Below are 18,693 nucleotides of genomic sequence, written 5' to 3' on the forward strand. Positions count from 1 at the left end.
CTGAGAAATAACGTGACACGTGGGTTACTGTGAAGGTTTCAGGAAATCATGAGACAAGTTCCAAATAAGTTCGAACTAGTAATTATACTGTTCTTCAAAATTGTCCTTGAGTATTAATATATCGAAGGAATCATGGACGTGTTTCAGAAATCACAGTTAATTTTTTCTTTATTGAAAGTATAATGCTAGCGTATGGCCGAGGTGTTGTACCCGAAGAAGGGTAGTGCGCTTTTTTGTATTTGTTCGCGTTTTCATTGTCAGCTGTTCAGCTGACAGGTTAACGACCGCTACAACACGTTCCATCGTGTCATGTCAACACTTTCTAAACTTAACCCCTTGCCCTATGATTTCTTTCTGAAATTTCTTTCTGAACTGTGAACGATCTAGCTACTTTGTTCTTAGTAATTCATTGAAAATAAAAGAAAATTCTAGTCTTGTTCTATGCCAACGTGTATTCTGAGGTATAGTCATTGATAACAGAGTAATAGAATGTAATTTGCATTCAAACGAATTCAATAATATTTAGGTTTGTTAATTTCTATTTGAAATCTTGTAAGACAAGGGGTTAAAAATGGCACATTCCCGAAACTTTTGCAGGAACCTACGTATACGCACAGCAAAAATGATGACAGGGAAAGTTTTCAAAGTCCGGTGGAAACTATAATTCATCCCTTACGTAGTTCGGAACTTTCGTCGATCGATTTATCTTTGTCCTTACAGAATCATTTAACAGAAGGAACGTTTACGAACGTAGATGCTGTAAAATCAATATCGCAACAGGTTTCATCAGCGAGGAAACTGAATTTTCATTGAAATGAAATTTCACTGAAATTAACACATTGCGGACCAATAGTTTTATTGCTAACTTCACCTGACCAGGTACGTCTCTGTTGAACGGATAAATGGTAAAAATGAAAAGCCGAGAATTCTCGCGATTAAAGCTTTAAAACGGAGCTCGAGAATTTTCGTGATTCATCCACAATGTGTTAAGATTGAAATGGATTTATACTAAAATTATACGAACCTATTCGATTAACAAATAATTTCTCATTAACGGAATGAATGTACTGGAAAGAAATGAGAAAAACGTGAAACGTTAAATCCTTTTACGGTGTGGTGGAAAACGGAGATTAATGTTCCAGGAAAAAGTACCTGTGGTTTATTTAAAAAAAAAACAGGGGTGACAAGGAATATGTCAACGAACACCTACATCAGATGATGAGACACCAAAATTAATACAGAAGAGTGAGAATAATGAGATACGAGACAGAGATATCGAAATGCGAATGTCTGTACGCGTTGCGTAAACAAAGGCTCGAGTTAATTACAAATAAATAGGTGGACAAAACAAACGGAGGCGTGCACACTAGACTAACACACGATAAAAGCGCAAATAATGATACTTTTTATGATGCATCAGTTATTTCCGATGCTTCAAGTACACATTAAAAAGCGTGAAACATCGAAGTGCGTTGTGATAAAAAATTGTTCGTCTTTGATAGCACAGAAAGATAATAAAGAATTTATTCAGGCTATTCAAAGTATAAGAAATATTGATTTTACTTGATTCGTGTCTTTTCTTAGATTTCTCGTTAAATTCTTACACAATTGTGCGAGGGAAATAAGGTCCACTAAATGAAACCACGTGGGCACGAACACGATTTTAATCGAAACTAACTTACCGCAGGGAAATGATTCTCAGATGATTTCAGATATAGTTCATAGTCTATGGTAAAAGAACATTGAGAGAATATTTTGTCAGTGTATAATATACAAATTTTATTGATCAATTATTACTATAATTTCATTCGGCTCTGTACGTGTAGAAATGTTTATTTAGATTCAATTCAGTACCAATAAATTTATAACTCGTAGCTTAAATTTCATAGCGAACAACGTTCGGTGTAATGGTCGTTATAATAAATTATTAATTGATTGATTATGTAATCAGAATGGCATTATTATTACAATTATAATATTTAATGTGACGTTATTGTAAAGTTATGTAATCAGAATTACATAACTGATCAATTTTCATTTGAATGATTAATTACGTAGTTATGCATTTAATTGCACTGTTTTCGAAAACAATTCATTTTATCGTCGCCATTAACTGGTAAATAATATTTGAAACTTACAACGAACTATCGATAATAATTAATATTTAGTGGAAAAAACTTTCATTTTTTGTGAGAATGCACAGTACAGTAAGTTAGATGGCTGGAATGGTTGTATCAACATCCCTCGAGTTTATAGGGGAAGTTTGTATCATAAACTTCGCGCTATTATGTTCAATAGACTTTCATCGACGCTCGAGTATAGTAAAACTTTAATTCACGTTGATTGAGGTTCAAAATACCTTATAAGTGATTGGACGGTCAACCACTTTAGTCTGATTAATAAATAAGTCTTATATAAAGAGATCACTAGTGACAAAAGCGAAATGGAAAACAATACAGACGAAATCTAATCAGTCAGAGAAGTAAGTATAAATCAAGTTACAAAATAACTATAGAATCTTATTAATAGAAGGATCGATAATTTTACATGTTTATGGTAGATGTGATTATTTAAAATTCAGTTGATACTTATTGTTAAAACGAATGCTTAAGTAATTAATAATCAGAGGAAATTTAAATGATTTAAAAGCTCGTTGTATTGTCTGATTAAGTATTACAATGGTAATGTATGTAATACTACAAGACTATAGTTTCAATATTATAATAATATAGTTTTACTATTATAATAACAGATGTATTTTTAATATTATAATATTATAGTTTTACTGTTGTACTAATATAGTTTTAATATTGTAATAATATAGTCTTACTATTATAATAACAGATGTATTTTTAATATTATAATATTATAGTTTTACTGTTGTACTAATATAGTTTTAATATTGTAATAATATAGTCTTGCTATTATAATGTTAATACTATGATATAATACCTTAAATATCATAGTTAATTATTATATTTTATTATTATTAATAATATATAATAATATATATATTATATTTTATTATTATTAATAATATATAATAATATAAGTATTAATAATTATTATATATTATATTCCATTCCCACTTCAAACAAGAAATAATCAATAGCTTAAGGTTTCTGTTACTCGTACGTTATTTTCACTGGCAAAATTGCGAAATTCAAGCAGACTAACGAGTAACATTCGACATCGCACAGGATGTCGGAAGTATCGTTTTCATCACGTAGGTTACCCGAAAGAATGCGATCATCTGGCCATTTAATTTTCCTGCAGAGAGGTTTAACGCTCGCGAATCATGAAATTACATCGTCCATCGAATACTCCCTCGAATTTTGTGTTCGTCACGGCCATATGTACGTGTCAGATTTTATTGGTCGATCCACCTCGTATTTCTAGCTGGTCTCGCTTTTACGTTATTCGACACGCGAGAGTTATTGTAGATTAACCAAACATACGTTGAAATTTATGGATCAAATTTGTCACTTGGACAGAAATTGTCGTATTACCTTGAATTAGCATATTCAATTCATATTAATTTACGCGATGAGTAAATAGCGTTACCTTTATCCTTTATTTATTATGTTATATTATATTATATTATATTATGTATTATTATATTATTTTATATTATGTATTATTATATTATATTATATTATGTATTATTATATTATATTATATTATATATTATTATATTGTATTATATCATAGATTTTACACCTTAATAATAAATACAATTAAAGTACTATATTAATTTTACATTATTTTCACTGTTTGCCAACAATTCAGAACAAACATTTCTCAATAATCCTAGAAATATTGTTCCACAAGTTTTCATGAATACCTCCAGCTCTCAGCGGGCAAATCATAATCTCCTTATTTTGTTACGTTCTATCCTATTCACCACGAATAATTTCACGCAACAACAAATACACTGATATCAAGCTAACTATTCACATTTCACAGCTGTCAATTTGAAGTTGCTTCTACCTTAATAAACGCGATGCATCGATTTATTTACAGTCACTGGTCAGGCTCAGGCTTTTAATAGGTAGATTCACATAAAATGTAAAGCATTATTAACACGTCGCCCTATGATTTCTTTCCCAATGGCACTCAACAGAGCTATTTTATTGTTCGTAATTCATTAAAAAAAGTGAAGAATACCAGAGAAGAGGTCCATTACAATTGGACCTTCCAAAACCTGTCCATAATTTTATTTCTTCATAAATTCACCATGGTTTTGAAGTTTCATTACAAAATGATAGGAAAAATTGGGTAAACTGTCATTTATACATTAAATTAAGAACTATGATCAGTATCTTAGAATTCTTTCCAATTTCCACAGAACAATGAAAAATCAAATTAGACAAAAACCCATATTGCCGGCCATATTGCTGAAAAATCATTACCAGCGGGGAGTTAATAATGGAAAGATAATATTCAATTCGAACTTGAAAGACTAAAGAAACTTTTATATTTATTAAATTTTATTTCTAATCTTCACCATGAGTTTGACACGATATTTTCGGACACAAAAGACACTAATTTCTATTCAAGGAAACAGGAATCGATGATTTCGTTCCAATGACTTTATTCTACAAGTAGAATGAACGAAAATCTGCGAGTAAGATGTAACAATGTTAACACTAAGTTTACGAAGATTTATTGTACAGTGTATTTTACTGTACAATTATTATGTTCATTCGGATTTTGGGAGTTAGATGTTTAAAAATAGATAATTGAGGTACGTACTGCTGCAAATTTCCGACATCGTTGTTGTAGAAACTCCGAAATTGCCTAAACAGAATTGCAATAATAAAATTGATGTCAAATGAAAATATTTATGAGGCGAACAGCTGGATGATAACGCAATAGGAGTACCGTGATACCAAATCATAAATAATTATTTCTAATGTTATTTTCCCTTGTTATAAGAGAACATTTATTGTTATATAAAACGTTCGAAATTCTCGTGACAGTCAACGTGTTAACAAAGGACGAGCAAGAGGACTGTGCGATTAATAGTAATAAGATATTCTTATCAAGGAAGCTGAACGAAAGCAATCGAAGTTTCGTAGGGCTGAACGCGTGGGCAGCCCCTCGTGTTTCCGACGATACACAAACGAAAATGTTTCAACCCCAAAACTGACAGGTTACACGAACAGTGGTGCTGCAAGTCGATATTATGTTTTCGAGGTATTCTAAATTAGGAGACGACGTTATTCTAGGAATTTCATGATTACATAAATTCGTGCATCGAAGCAAGAAATGAGTTAACCCCCTTTCCCTGTCATCTCTTTCTCAACCATCGTCGAATCGTTGATAATTTATTGAAACAAAAATTTACGTTTGCTTAAAAATATGATAACTGATATTAGAAGAGTAATATTTAATTTTATTTCGAAAGAATTGAATAATACGTTCGTTAGATCCTGTTCGAAATTTATTCATTCATTTCATCGACGTTCCTACGAATTCGAATCATTTAATTTCAAAATGTCACTTGAAAACAACCAGTGCAAACAAATTTTCGATATCACTGTCAATTTTTATTGAACACAATTTTTATTTAATCGCATCTTGATGAAAGTAATTGCTAAGAATTTTTATATTGCTATTATAGTGAAAATATGTGTGGATCGGGAACAACACACGAGAATATAGAAACACTGATAAATAAATATGTTTCTTACTTACAATATCTGGTCAAGCGAAGATGATTAACCCCTATAATAAATAATACAAAATAATTGTCGGCATAGAAGAGCTTGTGGATGCAATAGTGTAAATAAATTTATATTATGTATGAGTAGAATAAAATAAAATAAGGTAGTCAACAATATAAATAGTTAGTAAGTAAAATAAATAAAAAGTTCGGTACAATAAAAATGGAAGAATATATCGAATAAAATAAACACAACAAAAGAATAAAAATGTGAAGATACTATATATGTTCAAAAAATTTTACTATATAAATACTATATATGTTAGTAAATAAATGAAATAAATAAAATGTTCGACAGAATAAAAATGGAACAACATATCGAATGAAATAAACACAACGAAAGAATAAAAATGTGAAGATACTAAATACGTTAATAAATAGTTAAAATATAGTAACACTACACTACTGTTATTCTCAATCGATTCTAGTTCAATTGTATTCCAATATTCGCTTCGTTCGGAACAAGTCAACTCATTGGTAACAATCTTGACCAATACGCCTCCAGCGGAACGAGCAAGAATGTTATCGTACTGTACGTTATAGCTGAACATAATAATGTACATAATTAAAAGAAACCGCTTGAGAGAATACTCTGCGAGCGGTGGTTAATATGGATTGCCTTTAGCACCTCGGAGTAAATGCCACACGAAATTACCCAGAACACACCTACGCGACACCCACGAACGCGAAATTCAAAGTCTCGGAAAGGGAAACTTACGTTCCAATGCTTTTTCAGTATGTTTTTCGGTATAATCCGGTACGCCCACTTACGCGATAATTCACAACGAGGAGCAACAATCGCACTCGATGAAGAAGACGTAGAGGAATTTCACCATGGTGAGGACGAAAGAGGACGCTGGAAAGAAAGAGGAAGGTGAATTAGAGAATGGCAGGGTATTAAGCGAGGTACGAGGGAGAGCTTCAAATTTATCTTCCAAGAAAGCTCCGAATCCGTTGCGTGGGCGACAGCCACCGAGAACAATGTTAAAAGATAAAGTACAGATTCTTCCTTCTCGTGGTCGATGAACTGTAAAGCGAACATATTATTACAATCTCAAACGTGGTACGATGGAACCAGATGATAAATCGATGGATCATTCGTCAGAAGAAAAGTTAGGGAATAATTCTTGGATCGGTCGAATAACATTTTATGCTACACTAGCTGCTCATTGGCCAAATCGATTAACTCGACTTTTGGAAATTTTTGAAATTTTATCGTCAGCGAGATTAGCTGATTCCTATCTTTTTTTGGTTGAAATAAATTTCTCTATTGTTGAGTTTAGTTCCACGGAATTGCAAAAATTCTTTTGGTCATATTTAATTAATGATAAAGGTTACTAGAAGGATGTAAATAAAGGTTATGATAAATAATAATAAAGTAAAATACATTTGATAATGTTGACTTTATGTTCTGTTTAAAGAGAAATTTGAAAAGTCAGTATACGATTAAATAATTTTTCTTTGTTTTCTGTTTTAGTTAATCGATTTGACCATAGTGGCTCTTATAATGTTAATTGAAGATTCCCATTCAGAAATACAAATGGAAACTTTACAAGACGAAGTTTTATTGTTGACTTTTCAGTTATGTAACGGTTAAAAAATATATACTTTTAACACTATGCAATATTCGTTTATTCCTAAATAGTATACGTACAATAGGACCTCAATTCAGCGAGTTATTCTTTGCAATTGAAATTATCCAATCTTGATTACCTTGGAAATCAATAATTCGAATTATTAACTTACTTGGAATACACATATACCTCCGAATTGTACAGATCTGAGAAATCTCTTCTGGAGTCTCAATTTATTTGAACTATTACTCATCCAATTAAATCGATTAATCAAGGTTTTATTGAACTATGTTCTTTACATTGTCTGCGAGGAAGAGAGAGAGAAGAGAAAATTCATTGAAGGAACTTGACAAATTCCCAGTGAAAAATTTCCCAGGTATTTTCAGACGCAGCGCGTCTATTTTTCAACTGTCCCTAAGCGGGATGAGAAGAAAAAAGATCGAAGAGGGAAGAAAGAGTAAGCGGGCAACAAGAACACACCTATAACAGGGAAATTCGATGTCGCGCCCTAATTGGCGTTTATAGTACACAGGGGTGCCATGCCTCAGCTCTTGTTATATTGCCACTGTAATGAGCTACGGGAAATCGGAGAATCATTATACACTGAATTTTCTTACCTTTCCCTCTTTAACTTTTCGTACGCCCCCTTATGCGTCTCTTCTCGCTAATTTCAGTGCCGCGTTGCCTTATGATCGACACTGGAACAACCAGCTTATTGATTGATATGATTGATGGATTTTAATGTATCGCGTTGTGTTATATGCAGAGTTCTAAGAATGATTGATGGAACATAAACTGGCATATACGCTCGTTTCCTTACTTTGACTACAGTCAACACTCCAATGAAAACTATTGAATATTTTCAATGTAAAATAAGAATTTTGAAATCCGTCGTTTTGATAGGGTGTAAATTTCATTTCATCTAGTAGAATTTTTTTTATTGCCCTTCTTGATCTATTATTGTTGAAAATTTCATTTATTTAGACAAAATGTATGAAATGAAACAGAGGCAACTATCGATAGAACAACTCCATAATTTGTCGTTTTGTGTTTAGAATATATAATTTCAACTTTTGAGTTTTTACCGAGAATATGTTTTAAGTCCACCTTTTTACCAATGGAGTAGTAAATAAATGCCATAGATTTAAATACCGACAAAAAACAGAATAGACTTGACACCTTATGAGACTTCCAATGGTCTAAAAAATGTAATATTGAGGTAAGAAAATAAAAAGGAACATGTTTTTTTATTTATTTGTATTAACAATAGAATTGGCAATAAGAGCCATCTATGGATTCGAGTGGATAAAATTATAATCAATTAAAAGAAAAATGGATTCCAAACTGCATGGCAATATTTATGAAACAAGTTAATGTAGTTGTTCATTACGTTCCAATCAAAGACTTATTGTCTTAATTAAACAAAAACTGATTTAGTATTCCATTATAAAACCCATAATTTATACTCTGTTGGTAACGTTGTAAGAAATACGAAAATGATAAAGGGGTCGTATAACCCCCTGGCTATGGGACAAAAATTTATATTGTTTATCCAGTTTATCCTGTTTCTCATCTGGGACTTAAATTATAAGAAAGATGATATAACAATATAATTTCCTGCCTACTGCTCTGAAATATCGATAGAACAAAGTGACCTAATACACTAGCGGACTCTATTTGAATATCGAAGAGTTAAGATGTAGGCAAATGCACAAACACTAGAACTACCGAGCACTTAAACCGTCTTTTTAAAATTTCTTTATAAAAGCTATAAGCGTGAATTTATTAAGATTTCAATTGGCTTATATATCAATTTAAATATTACTAAATTAGTTTCCATAATAATTTTTGAAACAAGTATTTAGTATTTATTTATCACCTTTTGAATTTTTAACTTAAAATTATTTTCCAAGATTTAGTCGTATATTCCGTATTGAAATTTCAAAAATTTATATATTTCTATCTTCGATATTCTGAAATATCGACGTGGTTAAAACTTCCTACACTGTTAGCAAGGAAGTCGTAAAACTTTTACAATGTTTGCTTAAATTAGAAAAAAAATAAAAATTAAGATAGAGACTAGTTAAAAACAGAATGATTTCTGACTTATTTTCTCTGAAGCTTTTTTCACTTCTAGGGCATCGAATTGAAATTCAAAAAAATTCATTTTAAGACAATTGTGTATACAATTTGTGTAATAAATGGATGAAGGAATTATTACCTTGTTTTTCTTAAAATTCTCAAATATAATCGGCAACTTCAGTATTTTCTTTTAACTTCTCGACCGAACACTGTTTCAACTCATGCCTCGTAAAAAATCGTATACAATGCACACGTGTGTTTCCGGGAAACGGCGAAAATGATTCTCGAAATAGAAGATGAAACTCGCGATTTCGTTACGATTTACCAAACGGATTTTCACCAGAAAAGGGCAGAGCGACGGAAGGAATACAAACCGAAATCCGCGTACCCTCCACCCTTGAACCTTTTAAATGGACCTTATAAAAAATGTCTGAACACTCGTCGGAAAAATGTGTCGCTGCCTTTAGAGGAACAAACCGAAGATCCTCAAGAATATTTAAATCGGGTAAAATACCAACAGTGAAGGAAACGATAAATGTTAATTGTATTAGACATTTTCCGCCTTTATCATTACTATTTCTTGTGTGTTGCCTAACCGTGGAAAATATTTTTCACAATAATAAATTGTGTAATTGAAGCACGCTATTATATTTAACCCTTTGCACTCGAAAGTGTCTCACTGGAAATATTCAACATTTTCTGACGAGATATAGATGACATTGTTTGAAACCGATTTAACGATAATTCACAGATGAATTAAGCTACAGCGCTATTTTATTTAAATATTTCACATAGCAATACAAAGTTTCATTTAGAATAAATGTTCAACTTCATAGTTTTGCTGCAATAAACCAAGTGGTGAAAGTCACCTCTCGAGTGCAAAGGGTTAAAATAGTTAGAAATGACAATAAACAGCTGTAATACATGAAACATACAGGAGCGTTTATTTATAACTACATTTATATTTATATTTATAACATTTTTATAGCAATGAATAATACTAAGTTTAGATCCGTGAGAAGTACCTGCATTTAAGAAACTTCCTTCCGGAAATGGTGCCAGACGAGGACTTGATCGAGCGGAAAGAACACGAATCGACGCAAACTGTGTACAATTTGGATTACTCAAAGGGTTCTTGCGTATCTTGCTCAAATATTTGATATTTGTTAGAAAGTAGTGGATAGTGATATTAATTTTATATAGAACACATGCTGTAAAGTTATTATTGAAAGTACTCATTAACCCCTTGCCCTATGATTGGTTTCTCAACGATGACCAATAGAACTACTTCGCCGTTAATAATTTATTGAAAAAAGAAAAAAATTCGATGGGTTTTCTATGTCTACGTTTGTTCTACAATATAGTAATTGACGACAGAAGAATAATCTTTCATTTGAATTGAAAGGAATCGAGTAATGTTTATGTTTTATGTTTTGCCACGAGTCTTGCACGTTATTGTAAGGCAACGGGTTAATTTGTTCACTATTCACTGTTTATGTAATTATTTTATTTGTTTACACATACTAGGTGATTACTCTCCTCGAGTGAATATACACGGAAGATGGAAAGATATACCTTTACCGGAAGACTGGGCGATATCGGAAACGATTCAAGGAAAATCGTACAGGAATCCGTGGAGAACTGCTTCGAAGAATTTATTGCGTGTCAGGAGAGTCGAGAAACCTGCGGATAATATAGTACCCAGTGAAAAAGAAAGAAAAATTCTTCGCGTAAGGTGAGAAATCATTCTCTGGTTTCTTGTATATCACAGCTTAATATTAATTATAAAAGAAATATTATTATATGTATAAAAATGTTTAATTAATGTTCATGACAATAATGGTTGGTCAACTTTGGTTATCCTATGAAAATAATAAGTTACAAACGAAATTTTTACGTTTACGATTTTGGAGAAAATCATTTAAATGTACTCGAAAAGGTTCTTTTATCCAATTATTTGTTTTTCAATTCAAAAGTGTACTTTTGCAGAAATTAAAAATTTTACGTTAGTGAAATTTACTTAAATACGTTGAAGTGAACGTAAATGAAATTTAAAAAATGCAAGAACTTATTTTCCATAATGAATGTTCTTTAGAACTGGAGAGTCTGAATACGAGGCTACAATTGCTGCTACTGGAAATAAAATAATAGAAGAAAAGCCCATAGGAGAACCATTGCCAATTGACCCAAAAATATATATGAAAGGATCAAACATTTCAGTGCCTGAATGCTTGACTTAGATCTAATATTTTCTAATTTCGTAATTTATGTGTTGAAAAGCAAAAAACTGTATTTCTCTAATAATAACCATTAATAAAATGTACACTTAAAATTATGGGTGAAGGAACTATGCCGATTAAATTACCACAAAAAAATTATTATAAAACACAACCTGCGTTGTTTTATTTGTAATTTTACTTAGTAATTTTACAAATATATTATTTCCTATTCTCACCCGACTTAAGTATCAATTTACACATATTCACACCCACGCTGAACACACACATTATTATAGTAATCGGTGCAAATCGTACATTTGTTATGTTACTGATTATTTACAAGCATGAATAATCGTAGTAGTAGTCATTTCATAAAAGACCCCTTGTGAACACGAAATGTTATTTTAAACCTCATAAGAGAAAAGTACAATATTATTTACATCGCGTTGTGAAGTTCTAAAAATGTCTATCATGAAAGATATTGCTTTGTTTATTCGCCCTTTGAAACTCTTTTTCAATTAACTCTGAACATTATACAAAATTATTATATTAATGTTAACTGTAAAATAATTAAGTTCTTAGATAATAGTGCAAAAACATTTTAATGAGCTTAGTATACAAATATCGTTACACCTTTTTTTAATTTTTCCTTTTCAATCATTTTGTCAAATATTCGAACAATTTATAATTATACATAAAACAAATGAATCAGCAATTATAATAAAATTTCAATAATTTGAACAACCAATAAGATGAATTATGTGACGCTTAGTAGGTTCCTCCTATCGAATCGAATTAATAAAATATTAAATGTATTATTTATAATAAGCCACTGCACGTATTAGGAGTAACCTTCTTATAATGTATTCTTAATAACTAACTATTTCCCATAAAGCTTTTCTCATTAGACTAAATGAATTGTACTTGCACTCAAAAAATATACAAAAGTCTTATCGATGCACTCTTCTTCACGTAATCATTGAAATGGAAGTCAATGACTAATTCATTTATAAAATCTATTCTATAAATGGTACCCAGCACGTAATAATAAATTATATTTCAGTCTCTCGATCCAATGTAACGATACATTTGTTATATGAAATTGTACAAACATTTTACACCCGATATGTTACAGTGCAAAGTTTAACATGTATGTATACAAAATGTGCGATAGAAAAACACAACAAAGCCGTAACGCATTTTTTTCCCCTTACGAAAATATCAAATGCGAATCGTTTCATTTTTTGATCAAGTTTATCATCGTACCAGGACACGATACCGCACAGTAGTATTATCAGGTCTGTATGAGACTATATATAAAAAGAAGCAGAAGAAAAAATGTAAAAGTTAAGCGCTTTTACAAGCGTATTATATACAACTTTGATAACTGTTCACAGCTTTTCCTTGTCCTCGATAATTATATTTGCGCTATATCTCAAATGAAGATGAGTATTATTTACAAAGGTGTTCGCTCAAGACTAACGCAAATATAAATAGAACTCCATCACTGACACATTTTTCCTCGTTTGTTTTTTATATTACCTACTTCATCCAGTTTAAATATTTATCTATAGTAAGCGATTGTTCGATGTAACAATATCATCTTCAGAAATCATATCCTGAAGAGGAATAGCCGGTTTCTGTAAAATAAAAGTGAAATTATTTACAAAACTATTCTGAAATCTATCCGCCACTATTACAGTATAGATATTACACTTACTTCTATAACGATGGTGGATGCCATATTATCTGTGTCGTGATACTGTACACCTACATTTGCTGCTGCTATTGCTATAGTACGAACGGTATTGGTGCTGGTCGAAGTTGTGATGTGCTGGGTTATCATGGAGTTTTCGCTTGCTCTACTGGAACCATTACACTCTTATATGCGTAAAATATTGAATGAGACACTGTGCTTGCTTTGTACAAGAAACAAAACAGGTAATAAAGTAATAACAGACACTTACTTTCGTTTCTTTACTTGTCCAGAATGAAAACGACCGCCTTCACCACGAATTCTGTTCATTGCGTGCCGGTGACGGGACTCGTGAAGGTATTTCTAAATAATAAAATAAAATGAAATAAATTTAATACAAGGTGGTGCATGAAAGATGCAGTTTCAAATGAAGAACCATAACTTACTGGTCTTTCTTTAGGTATTTTTCCTTCAGCCTCTAATTTAGCACGAGCTTGACGGCGTTTCAGTATACGTCTGTATTGTTTTGCATTTACATATAAAGGTTCTTCTTCAAAAACTTCAGCGTTAGGTAATGCTACCCTTTGAAACTGCGTTTGTCCACTATTTCCCGGTACCATCTAATTATAAGAAAAATTTCCCATTACTACATTTTTCAGTAAAACCATTAATTTACGTATCTATAACTATTAGTATTATTATTGCATTCATTGTATATTTATTACAGTTTATATTGTCATTCATTGTTGATACAATATTCATTGTAAATAATGTTGCTCCATAATCACTACAAGTCAGTATAATATATATACACAGACTATGTAAGTGAAAGAGTCATTCCACTAGTACCATGACAACATTTCCTGCCTGTGATGCTGTTGCTGTAGGACTTGCTAAAGGCTGCACTGGTGTTGTAGTTGCTGCTGTAGTTGCTGTCTGTGACGTCGTCCCAGCAATTTGCATAAGGTTTCCATTGATGTTAATTACTACAAATAATTACAAATAATTACAAATAATTACAAATAATTACAAATAAAACAACTTTTATAAAGTGTTCAATACAGAATCAATTAAATTGTATACCTGTTGGTTGCGTTTGCTGCACTTGGCCTTCCAATTGAACTGGTTGATATATATACGTTTGTCCATCTGGAGTTTGAATGATTTGTGGTGTCTGCGGCTGTTGAATCACAATCTGCTGTCCTGTACTAGTCAAACTCGAAACTGGAACAACTTGTATCTGTCCATTAGGTGCAGCTACTTGTATCGCTTGTGGCAACATCATCGCTTGGCCCCCTTGACCCATTTGGACAACCTGTACAGTTCCACCGGCACCGCCGACCACAACTGCCTGTCCTTCTCCGAGTTGTTCCATTGCAAGTCCTTCCTACCTCTATACGAAAGACAAAAACCTTATAACACAAACTACTTTTACATTATAAAAAATCACAAATTGGTGAAAATGACTTCCTCTATATTAACATAAATTACTGCAAACTTAATAATCTCACATACATATATGCACGCCACAAGGACGAATTTCTGTACAAAGATAAACACATCATATATACTATCATGAATCATATACAAAACAATCGTCTTTGTTTCGTCGAACGAGGGTAAATAAGAATAGCGTTCGATCGCGTAGATCGAAAGGTTAGGCATTCAACGTAACGGACAATTTTCTAAAACGCAATTCATGGATGCAATCTCCGATAAAGATCGCCAACGTGGCGAGCACACTGGGGTTTGAGAGCCCACGTGCGGAATGTTAGATACGTGGGACTGTGAATCGAGGCCAGACAGCAATCATCACCTTCTGTCGGGCAGGAATCGCTTCCGAAGGATATCGTGTCCTGCTCTCGCTGGCATGATTAACCTTGTATCCTCGTGATGCTTAACGCGCGAACGTATAGGTAGAAGAACGGGTTGACTCAGTGGTAGACGGAACGCGACATACTCGGTAACGAATGACGCGGATTTCGGGCGAGAAACGCTCGTCTCGACAAACATGGCCGTGCAGAAAAGCTTTTTCAACGTCGGAAAGACGCGAGCTCGCACTCGGAACGGTTTACGGAACGAGAACACGGTTAATCGTGCAACCGTGCGCGGCTGTACGCGTACCCCGTTGATGTTTGATAATTTGTGGACTTACATTGGATATTTTCGTGGGCACTTTCCCAATGATTGGTCGGCAAATTGAGGACCAATGGTCGACGATAGAGAGTCCTCGGCTCTTGTGTATTGGTGGTACTGAACGGGGGGACCTGCCAGTCCGATAGCAGCCCGATGCCACACCGGTCGATGCCCCTCCGCGCCTCGACGCGCCTAACCAATCTACTGGCTTGACTTATCCCCACTCCGGTCTTCCCGCGCTCTCGTCAAACTTCGCGCGTTCCTAACAGCTTATTTCCCGCTTCCTTTTAAATCGATCTGCCAATTCGCGATAACGATTCACGAGAGATTTCATGTAGCTCTGTTCGTCATTTGTTTGTTAGTTAAAAAAAATAGATAACGAGTTTAGTTCTAACATACGTGGCATTTTACAAAACTATAAGCGAATTATTACTAACGAACGTAATATCGTTTATTACTTTTGACTATGTCTTATGAAGCGTAAATATTCTGATACTGTGATCGAGATAAATGTAAAATGATTCGGAGGATAAAAATATAGATATGGAAATATATTTACTGTGAACGCTGTAGGTTATATGTAATAATTGCTTCGAAGATTAAACTAAGAAGCAAGAGCAATGTTTAGGAATCTAAACTTTTGGAGATATATTTTTGCATCTGAAAATTTTGTTTTACAAGGATCTTCAAATTTCAGTGTCATGTGAAGTTTGCAAGTTTTACTGTAGATAAAGATTTAACCAACTTTAAGGCATGTATCACTTTTGTATTATTTATTTTAACTAAATCATAGGTGGATAATCATATTTGAATACCATATTTATATTTAATGGAATGACGAGGATCAAGATACAGCATAATTAGATTACAAAAATTGTGTATTTTACAAAGATAAGCAGCACATATTAGTGATTATATTGCATAAGAAAATATAGCATGAAGTGATGTACGAGGAAAAATATGCGATATTAAAAGAAACTGATATTTTCTTAAGTATTTGAATATCATTCTCATAATATAGGTAATTTTACAATTTTAATAAATTTTATTTAATGGAAATACGAATTCATAGATTCATTGCTTGTATAACCATTTTTATTTTATTTCAATTTTTTCTATGCACAAAATAGTATATAATGATTATGATTAACTTTCAGTTTATTACACTGTTTATAAATGAATTACGTATGATAATTATATAACAATTCAACATAGTTTTAGAAAAATACATAATTAACGAATTTCAGTTAATGTAAAGCATGTACCAGAAAATTGGCAATTATAAAATAATATATTATTAATAAAACTAATTAATAAAAATATCACAAACCTTTGAATTAGGAGTTTATAATATGTATACTTTTGGCATTATAAAAACACTTTTCTAATATATAAACATTACGAACAAAATTGATATGATAAATGAAATATAGTTTAATGTAGGCAATAAGAGATACTTAAGCCATTTCTACTTCTGAAGACTTACTGTAACTATTTGTTATTTACCATTTTCAATATCATTTAATGTACATGAAACAGTTCATTAGAAATTGATAGAAAACTAAAAATAATTTACGTCTTAATAAAACCTGAATTTTCCATGTAGCTTATGTGTTTAACGCATATCTGAAATTATGTTAAAGTAGCATTTGTGGTACTTATTTTCCAATGTATATCTTAGTGAAGAGTAATAACAGTGAATCAGCTTTTTACAATATAGTATATAAACTATGTAAAAGTATTGCCAAATTCAGTTCGTTCGCTAGGAACTAATGTTTTGGAAACACTTTCACATGTAACATTTCAAAATAGCCTTGTACATTCAGCAACCATGAAGCAATTAACATGTTATTATTATGATATAGTACTTGAACTTCCATCTATGATACATCTTAATTATCATTTCAGTTGATATTTGTGATCAAATAAATTCTGAAATTATTTCAGACTGTGATTAAAGTATTGGAAATTGATTTTGAAAATATATATGTTGTGTTCAATGTCATGTGGTACATAAATTTCACTCAAACAGGATGCAATTATAATCCTGCTGAGGAAATATTGAAAGATCACGATAAGAAAGGAACAACTAAGTCCTCTTTGTGTTCAACTTTTACATCTCCTAAAGCTGTTACAGCCTTACTGACCATTTCGGTAATCTGTAAAATATTTAAATAATTGTTTACATTCACAGAAATTCATATAACATTATTTACCAGTCCATGGTCCCCAGATCCTAGAGGATCAGCAGCTAATATTCTTTCTGGAGCAGGAATATCTTTAAGTAGGCAAGATGTGCTATGTGGAATTTTCACTCTTTCAGCTTCAATGCGTTTAGAGTATCCTCGTGATCTGTCCATACATTCATGCTGTTCCAAATTATGCGAATCCATTGCTCCAACATCTATTACGTTACTGAAGCAGAATTATTGAACAAATATTTATAACTATTTTATGAATTATGCTGCAACAAAATTAAGCAAATGGAAGCAACATAAATGTAAAATCCAAGAAAGACAAAGAAACACTCACGCTGCTGTTTCATTTAAAATTCTACTTAATGCGGTTTGCTCATCTGTCTTCTTGGGTACAGAGCTTGCATATTGGTTAACATAATCATCACTGAAAGAGAAACAAAGCAAAAAAGCTTAATACCTAATACTATACAATTTTATGAAAGATGAGATATACCTATGCACTCTATGTATATTTGTGTTATTGCTGACAGGATCTACCAACAAGTGTGTCCTCTCATTTACTTCTCCACTCTATAAGAAAAAATTCAAGAACTGGTAATTTTACATATTAAATAATTCAAATATATTAAACGATATCACAATTTTACTTGTTTTAACCTTTAAAAAGATGATTTAAGTAAATATATATCTATATATATATTCTGAGTAGGCGGAATCATGATAAAAATTCATACGCTTCAACTGCATATCAAATATTGTGATAAGGTAATGTTCTAAACAACTTTGATTAACATAATTTTCTATATCTCCAGGATTATTACCTGCGGACCGCTGTCCTCTTTGCAAAAGCTGTAACAACATCCCATACTTAGGCGTATCAATGAGACAATTTCGCGAAAATTACGTATTGTTAGAGTATATTATTTTTTCATCCTCATTCCTGTAAACAATCGAATGAATCAGCTGTAGACGTACTGAAACTGCGCTCTACCACTATCCACAAGTAAAATATACTGGGACGTGTGACAACCTTTTTAAACCAGACACGAAAACTCTAATA

General features: G+C 32.1%; 3 protein-coding genes across 7 annotated transcripts in view; 1 reads left to right on the top strand and 2 right to left on the bottom strand.

The window, feature by feature from the left end:
* The window catches only part of LOC143174607 (uncharacterized), a 39,613-nt gene extending 27,989 nt beyond the window's left edge, over nt 1–11,624 (top strand). Inside the window, exons 2-3 of the mRNA XM_076368345.1 lie at nt 10,912–11,119; nt 11,480–11,624. Of these exons, the coding sequence (XP_076224460.1) occupies nt 10,912–11,119; nt 11,480–11,624 (353 nt within the window). The remainder of the gene's footprint in view (nt 1–10,911; nt 11,120–11,479) is intronic.
* Nucleotides 11,625–12,186: 562 nt separating this feature from the next.
* Nucleotides 12,187–15,622, bottom strand: Nf-YA (nuclear factor Y-box A). 5 transcript variants are annotated; one of them, XM_031978902.2, is made up of 7 exons: nt 15,455–15,622; nt 14,383–14,692; nt 14,167–14,285; nt 13,746–13,919; nt 13,571–13,662; nt 13,324–13,468; nt 12,187–13,243 (listed from the first exon to the last, which is right to left on the bottom strand). In XM_031978902.2, exons 2-7 carry the CDS (start codon nt 14,672–14,674, stop codon nt 13,172–13,174), a joined length of 894 nt encoding a protein of 297 aa, XP_031834762.1. In that variant the 5' UTR covers nt 14,675–14,692; nt 15,455–15,622; the 3' UTR covers nt 12,187–13,171. The 5 variants fall into 5 exon arrangements, with proteins under 5 accessions (XP_031834762.1, XP_031834761.1, XP_031834758.1 ...); XM_031978901.2 differs by having other exon boundaries at nt 13,324–13,465; nt 14,149–14,285; XM_031978898.2 differs by having other exon boundaries at nt 14,149–14,285.
* A 906-nt stretch (nt 15,623–16,528) lies between these two features.
* Lamtor1 (Late endosomal/lysosomal adaptor, MAPK and MTOR activator 1) lies at nt 16,529–18,667 on the bottom strand. Its single transcript, XM_031978904.2, has 5 exons — nt 18,455–18,667; nt 18,127–18,203; nt 17,968–18,057; nt 17,652–17,850; nt 16,529–17,594 (listed from the first exon to the last, which is right to left on the bottom strand). Exons 1-5 carry the CDS (start codon nt 18,497–18,499, stop codon nt 17,505–17,507), a joined length of 501 nt encoding a protein of 166 aa, XP_031834764.1. The 5' UTR covers nt 18,500–18,667; the 3' UTR covers nt 16,529–17,504.
* Nucleotides 18,668–18,693: the final 26 nt, after the last annotated feature.

This window comes from Nomia melanderi, chromosome 6 (genome assembly GCF_051020985.1).
Source record: "Nomia melanderi isolate GNS246 chromosome 6, iyNomMela1, whole genome shotgun sequence".
Taxonomy (NCBI): Eukaryota; Metazoa; Arthropoda; class Insecta; order Hymenoptera; family Halictidae; genus Nomia; species Nomia melanderi.